Source organism: Lolium perenne, chromosome 4 (assembly GCF_019359855.2).
Source record: "Lolium perenne isolate Kyuss_39 chromosome 4, Kyuss_2.0, whole genome shotgun sequence".
Taxonomy (NCBI): domain Eukaryota; kingdom Viridiplantae; phylum Streptophyta; class Magnoliopsida; order Poales; family Poaceae; genus Lolium; species Lolium perenne.
Window position 1 is genome coordinate 225,794,972 of NC_067247.2, and position 7,780 is coordinate 225,802,751.

The following is a 7,780-nucleotide window of genomic DNA, read 5'->3' on the forward strand; positions in this document are numbered from 1 at the left end:
GCCGAGTTAGGTATCACTCTTCGTGCACCGCTAGGCCTTGATGAGGCGCCAATGAAGGACGTAGTATTTACATATGTGAAGAATGGCCCTCTCGTCGAGCCTGCGCAGAAGGGGATCTACCTCGACAAATGCTAGGTCTCGCTAAATTGGTACAAGGGTTACATAAAACATAAAAACGCCAAAGACTATATCTATGCGGAAGTTAGATATGAGCATCACTTCAAACATTACCGGGTACAAATTCCTCCGAGTGAATTGTTCCACTGTTCAATCTGCGCGACCTCGACAAATCTATCATCGGTTGCTACGTTACGTAAGTGATTTATTAATTTCTACCCCATCTCGTTCATTGCCTCGCACCGGTCCTAACTATCTTGTTGTGTACGCTATTATGCAGAATGAAGAAGCGGGAAATGCGAATAAGGAACATCCATGATGTTGGGTTCATTGACCCACACATCGTTAATTCACATGTGTTAGAACACCACCCCGCCGACGTGGAGGATGACCTGTGGCGGTTTATTAGAAAACAGCAAATGTAAAAGTGATATTCTATTTCCTTACCATTTTGGGTGAGTGTTTCTGTCTTGAGCACATTCTCTTTTGTTTACTCCATGCATGGTATGTGGCTAATCGATGAGTTATGCATGATCGTGCATGTATCGTGTCCGCAGGTTCCACTGGATTCTTATGGTAATTAAAGTTCGGACCTCCTCGGTTCTCGTCCACGACTCTCTGAATATGGATCCGGCGCTTTGGGGCGACATGAGAAAAATGATGCAAAAGTAATTATTTTCATTCATTTGCGCTCTATATCGATCGGCCTATTTCGTTCATCATTTCCTAATATCAAGTAACTAATTAATAACTCTCTTGTTTATTTAATTTTCTTTGCCTCGTAGGGTTTGGAGACGGTTCGTAGATACCAAGGTCGGTGAATTCAAAAAAGAGCTACATTTTAAAATGGCGGTGCGGACGACCTGGGATACTCACCACCGGGGACCAACCTATGTGGATACTATGTTTGTGAGAGGATCCGGAGATACCGCAATGAGCGGGACCAGACGTGTGAGAACAACATCCTGAGGAATAACCTCCGGAAGACGCTTAGTCCGTAAGCTCGCTCCGACCACTTCAAGAGGAACTAGCTGGATGGTTGGCGAGGGAAGTCATCGATCCTAAAGGAGAACACTATTACGATGACGTAGAACTTTATATGCACCAGAATTTGTAACTAACTTGTTCAAAATTGTATATGGTCATCCGATATTGAATATATATTGTATATGGTCATCCGATATTGAATATATATTGTATATTCCTCTTGAATTCTTTTTGGTTCTAATTTCAAATTTGTTTGAAATTGTACATTCATATGCATGTATGTATACAGTACCGTAGAATATGTGAAACTCCTTCAGAATTAAAACCCAAAAGAAATAAAATAATACAAATTAAAAAGAAACCAGATTTAGGGGGAGGGGGGCTAAAACCCTAAACCCTGCGGAGGCCTTTAGTCGCGGCTGGCCAGAAGAACCGCGACTAAAGGTCCTCCGCCTCGGCGCCGCCTGCGGCCCACGTGGACGGGCCTTTAGTCGCGGTTCGTAAGGAACCGCGACTAAAGGGGGGGCCTTTAGTCGCGCAGCTTTGGTCGCGGTTGCGCCACCGCGACTAATGGCAGTTGCCAACCGCGACCAAAGCCCTTTTTTCCACCAGTGAGCCTTTCAAGATAGATCATGCGATCAAGCAAAGGCACTGACGTGTGCGCACTTGTAACGGATCCGGACGAGCCTGTACGTCAGTACATGTATGTGTTGATTCAGCATTGGCGGCGCTGGGGGTATTCCCCTGTATTCACGTGAATACCAAAGGATTTGAGCAGATTTTTTTATTTTTACATATAGTCAACTAGCAAGCCAATAGCTGAGAGCCCACACAGAAGCCCAACTAGAGAATGCTCCACCATCGGTCGCACCTCACAACGCCACGAACTGGTCGATCCACTCACACGGTCGCACCACGCGCACACACAGGAGTTAGCAGGCGGGCGGCGGTGGCGGCGAGCCGGCGACCAGCGGAAACGGCGGAGCAGCGGCAAGCAGCGAGCGGCATCGGAGCATGCTGCAGAGTGCAGACCAGAAAGCCACTCGCAGGTGTTGTCTTATTCCCCTGGTCCCTAAATTTCTATTTTCCTAAGATTCGCATCGCATGCCTGCCTATTTGGTTTTTTTTTTTAATCTAGGAGATTTCTGCCAGGACGCCTGCATTAGTGTAGTGTGCAGGTCTCTAACAGATTAGCATACTTGTACCTAGCAAGTAGCAATATCAGTACCAATGTACCATTATATTAGTTGTTTGCAAGCATTGTATACCAGCCTATTTTTCTTTAATTGACTGATTTCCTGTAAACACCTAGATTATACTAGTAGATAATATTTCTTAGATGCAAGTTTTTAATTAACTATTTTTCTATTATGTAGATGAAGAAGAAGGGTGCTGCTAGCAGTAGCCTATTTATATTGTGGGAAAAAGCATCAAACGCAAAGAAGACAGATGCAAAGTTATACTGTAATATCATCAATTCTTCACCCAAGAGTCAAAAGGTACTGCCTAAATGCAAATTTATTGCTGTAGTATTGACAATTATTATGGATTTGTGGTCTTAAGTATTGTGTACTGTTACTTGAACAATTGTCATAGTACTACTGAAAATATAGTCCTACTGAAATTGATGCTATGTGTCTTATATATAGTGGTTGTTTTTGTTCTCAAATTTCTTGGAGAGATTTTTTTTTTGTTGGCAATGAATACACTATCTCCAATTCCTGGAGCCGCCACTGTGATTCAGCTGGCTCGTGTGCCTCACACGCTTAATTCTTTAGAGCCATGCATGCATGTATATGCAACACTATGCAAGTAACCGTGTGAAAACTCCTAACATTAAATGTTACAATGCATTTTCCATGCGGCGCGCCATATAATCTATATGTAGCGAGCTTATCACAGACCATATGATAAGCCAGCTGTTATATCTTACATGACGTCGAGAAGTGTTTTGAGACCAAGTTATTGAAGGAATGACGATCCAGCTCAGCAGCAACCTTGCTGGCTTCGGTCCAACTATTATCTGCGAGTTGTACCCGATCGATCCACGTTTCGTGAATAAGAAAACAAGAGTAAATTCCACAATTTACCCTGTAGTTGTACATTTGTGACACATATTACCCTATTTAGTGGAACGTCTACTAAAATATTCCATTTAGAAGACTTTAAACATGATTTAGCCCCAATTTATCACTTTGCTTCTTATTGTTCGATAGGATAGGCATGATACGTCAATGTGAAGCGATAAATATGTAAATATCGAAAAACCTCATGGACGGTTTTTCGCAAACTTCTTTAATCCATATGATCCAATCATCACTATCATCTTGATAATTTTGGACCCCGATCATCACCTAACACCCTGCCCAATGAACATACATCAGAAAACAAGGGTCCAAAGCTTTTAAAATAGGTAATCTACATGAATTTTCACTCGGCAGGGTAATTAGTGTCACAAATGCAACATTATAGGGTAAAAAGTGGAATTCACTCAAAAAACAAAAGTTTTGCATCTGATTTAGAGGGAGTTAAAGACTAGTCTTCGGATGTGCCGTTTTGAGGCAGAGGGGCTGCTATAGCCCTCTCGCCTCTCTCCAGGTGCAGCCGGCTAATAAGCTAGCTAGGATAACTTGGAGTGTAGAACAATTTCCCTGATAAATCCATGCATTAAGGAAGGAATTGCGACAGAAAAAGTGTACCGGAGATAGCCACTTAGTGTCATATGCTGATGATTATCTTGTCCTTTTTTATAATCTAGTCTAATTGCCAGGAATAGTTTGTGTGTGCTACTGGAGTGCCATGAGGCATGTGTGTACCTTTTTGCCACCGATCTTCATCCCCACTACCTTCCCTATATAAACGAACTCACCCAAAGCTCCATCTCTCCTCAAGCTCGCAGCAACCAACAAGTAGTTGTAAACTCTTCTCTTCCCATTTAACCATCTAAGAGAAATATCTTGAAGCATACCTATTTTACCAAAGGCTAGCTTGGAGCTATATATTCTCCTCATCTCAAATCCAAAGCTAATTAAGATCTTTCTATGGGTGGCCTCTCTCTTCAGCACCCGTGGGCCTTTGCCTTTGGCCTCCTAGGTATGCCGCTGTCTACCTCAAGAGATTGATGCTTCTCCTGGTTCTATCTTTTAATTTTGTTATTGCTTGTTTCTTTATTCCTTGGTTGAGTAAGGTGCCAGAACTACAATATTCTTGTGTTAACAATAACATAACCGGGTATTACCTACCCAACATGGGATGATCGGGGTTGTGTGCATCATTATGATGCAGAGGCCGGGCTACGCTTCCCATCTCAAGAAAAAAAATCATGGGATGATCGTTGCTAGCTAGTGTCTGGATCGGCCATAATTATTTCTTTCTCTGGTGTAATCTAAAAGAGGCACCGTAAAATTACGTAGCAATCTTGATTGGAGAGGATATCCATGCATTGCGATGGCAACCACGAAGGGAGAGGAAGAAAAGAAAGATGTTAGATAAAGGCATCGAGTATGTGTTTGCTGAGGGTGTACCGTGACACCTCACCTGCCTCACGCACACAACTAAAGCTAGGGTCCCATGTCATCCCAGAAAGCTGCTGGCTTGGCTAGCTAGGAGGGGATTGTGTAACGTGTCTCCTTGTTCCATATTTTCCTCCCCCCGCTAGCTAACTTTACTTTGTACCTCTGCAGGCAATGTCATCTCCTTCATGACATACCTGGCCCCACTGTAAGCAGTCAGGCTTAACATCCGCCTTTTAATTAATTACGTGCTCTTCTCTGCCTAGCTTGTTGGTTCATGGCTGGAGGCCGGCATGCGAATTCACGGTGCATGCTCTATATTTGCAGGCCGACTTTCTATCGGATCTACAAGAACAAGTCGACCCAAGGCTTCCAGTCGGTCCCTTACGTTGTGGCGCTCTTCAGCGCGATGTTGTGGATCTACTACGCGCTGCTCAAGTCCGACGAGTGCCTCCTCATCACCATCAATTCCGCCGGCTGCTTCATTGAGACCATCTACATAGTCGTCTACCTCACCTACGCGCCCAAACAGGCCAAGGTACCAATTAAATGCATATGTATATATATGTATATATCGCTTATATCTAGATTGTCTAGTTGACCTGAGAAGCATGAAAATGAAAATGCGCGTGTACCTGCAGCTATTCACTGCCAAGATCCTGCTGCTGCTGAATGTGGGCGTGTTCGGCCTCATCCTCCTCCTCACGCTGCTCTTATCGGAGGGCGAGAAGCGCGTCGTCATGCTTGGCTGGTTCTGCGTCGGCTTCTCTGTCACTGTCTTCGTCGCACCCCTCAGCGTCATCGTGAGCACCTCGGCCTCGCATCAATCCATTACTGTCCCCGATCCATCGGCTGAATCTCTTACATGTGCTTCCTTGTATATGCAGCGTCTTGTGGTGCGCACACAGAGCGTGGAGTTCATGCCTTTCTCACTCTCCCTCTCCCTCACCCTTAGCGCTGTTGTCTGGTTCCTCTACGGCCTGCTCATCAAGGACAAATACGTCGCAGTAAGCAATACAAAATTAAGGACTCTATTCTACTACTTCCATCTAAGTAACGTATCTGACGAACGAGATACTCTCAATTTTCAGCTGCCCAACATTCTTGGGTTCGCCTTCGGTGTGATCCAGATGGTGCTCTACGCCATCTACCGCAACGCCACGTCCAGACCAGCGACCAAGGAGGTTGACGTCCGCGTCTCAGACAACCACGTCGTCAACATCACCAAGCATGGCGCTGTCGAGCTCAGTACAAAGTACCCCGTCGAGCCACCACAGCCGGCCATGAAGGAGGGCATCAATCACAAGGCAACCCACGCCGAGCAAGTCTAGGGCGATGCCTTCATTACACCCAAAGCTAAGCCATGAAAGCGATCCAGCAAGAAGAGAGACAAAATGCATTGATTCCTAGCTCGTCGCAAGGCTTTCGTATTAACTAGCGTATCCATCCATCACTTGTATGTAATGGCTTTGTATATTGTAATGAAACTTGTCATTTTCCCGTAACGTGAATTGGCATGATTGGAAGCGTAGTACGAAATGGTTAAGTGAGTGGAAAGGAATCGCCCGCCCTACATTCCTCGTCTTTTCTGCATTTCTTTCGGCTGCAGAACCGTAAACTTGCACAGCTTTTCCCGTCTGCTGTGCTGCCTACGGCTGCTAAAATACCCTATATAATACTTGGCACGTGTGCTCTTTTACTGATCATGCACTCGCTGGTTCCCGTTTTCAAACGCTACCGGATACCGGTTAGAGCATCTCTAGCAGACATTGCAAACCGCAAACCTCAAAAACAATGATGGAACATAGACCATACACCGTAAAGTCGTAAACACGAACCGTATAAGAGCATATTCATAGAAAAAGCATTTTTTTTTTATTTTCCTCCTCTTCATCCCTACCACGTCACTTCCGTGCTGCTTGCCGGCCGGCCTGCCCCGCCCCCTCACCATCCCAGCCGCCCGCCGGCCTGCCCCGCCCGCGCGCTCGCCCGCCCCTGCCCCGCACCCGCCTGGTCTCCCGCGCCGTTGCTCCGCGGCCAGCATGCGCGCAACCAGCCAGCACGCACGTCGCCACGCCCGGCCACCCGCCCTGCCCCTGCCCCGCACCCGCCCGGCCGAGCCGCTGCTCCTCCTCGCATGCGCTCTGCCCGTGTCGCAGCTTCGCCTCGCCCGCGAGCACGCGTTGCTCCATCTCGACCTCTCCCAGCGAGGCTGCCGGCTCCACCCTCTTCATTTCCATGTCCAATTTTGGCCGGAATCCAATGACTCCGGCGAATTTTGGTTGACTCCGGCGCTCGTACGGTGGTTGATGGGCTGAAATTTCCTTCGCGCCGACGTGGAAGTGGGGATGGGATTCGCCCTCGGAAGGACTCGCGAAACTGGGTAATTGAGGTTTCCGCGACACGAAACTAGATAGTCTGCAAAAAAAATTCCAGATGGAGCCCGATGCGGTATCTGACCGGCCTTTTTTTCCCTCTAAAACCTCAAAATAGCAGTTATTATGCGGATGGAGGCTGGCTAGAGATGCTCTTAGTCGCGCAGCTCCCGTTTAGTCCCCGGTACTTCCGCTGGAAATATCTAGACGTGGGCACCATCTTCCACTGCTTTAATACATCCTAGCGGGCCAACCCAAATAGTGATGTGTAACATCCCAAGAGTAACACCTAGATCCTTTTTACCTTTCTTGCATTGTTGCCATCTCATCATGTTGCATTCATGCATTATCACCACCTTTTGGCTTTTATAAAATTGCATTTGGTTTTGGCTTTGCTTTGTTTGCTTGTTGTTCTTCCACTCTTCCTCTCTCTTGGTTCATCCCCTCCCTCTTGTGATGTTCCAAGAAAAGCTAACATGACAACCTTCCACCACTTGACCTATATTTCAAATAGGTCATGCCAAAATTTTATATGGTACTATAAACCTACATATCCTCTCTATTTTTGCAGTGCACATGTTTTATGATCTTGAGATGGTTTACCTTCTCAAATGGTTGTCCTACTTAAGGTTTTTACCAAATATTTTGATTTCTGTTTAGACCTCTATGGCTCCCTCTCACTTTCTCTTTTTTTTTCTCAATCCTACCATGTTGGTATCCCATGCTTGAGTTCTTCCCTGAATTCATTTCAAATTCTTCTCCTCTCAAATTTCAGAAAATTATTTGAAA

General features: G+C 45.8%; 1 protein-coding gene across 1 annotated transcript; it reads left to right on the forward strand.

Annotated features, from left to right (window-relative positions):
- Positions 1-4,019: 4,019 nt before the first annotated feature.
- On the forward strand, positions 4,020-6,162 carry LOC127323242 (bidirectional sugar transporter SWEET14). The gene is made up of 6 exons (XM_051351409.1): positions 4,020-4,197; positions 4,788-4,824; positions 4,944-5,154; positions 5,258-5,419; positions 5,504-5,623; positions 5,708-6,162. The coding sequence occupies exons 1-6, from the start codon at positions 4,146-4,148 to the stop codon at positions 5,945-5,947; spliced, it is 822 nt and encodes a 273-aa protein (XP_051207369.1). The 5' UTR covers positions 4,020-4,145; the 3' UTR covers positions 5,948-6,162.
- Positions 6,163-7,780: the final 1,618 nt, after the last annotated feature.

Coding starts and splice junctions, on each gene's coding strand:
- LOC127323242 (XM_051351409.1), top strand. CDS start 4,146: ATGGGTGGCCTCTCTCTTCAGCACCCGTGGGCCTTTGCCTTTGGCCTC. Junction 4,198..4,787: donor CTTTGCCTTTGGCCTCCTAG/GTATGCCGCTGT, acceptor GTACCTCTGCAG/GCAATGTCATCTCCTTCATG. Junction 5,155..5,257: donor ACGCGCCCAAACAGGCCAAG/GTACCAATTAAA, acceptor GTGTACCTGCAG/CTATTCACTGCCAAGATCCT.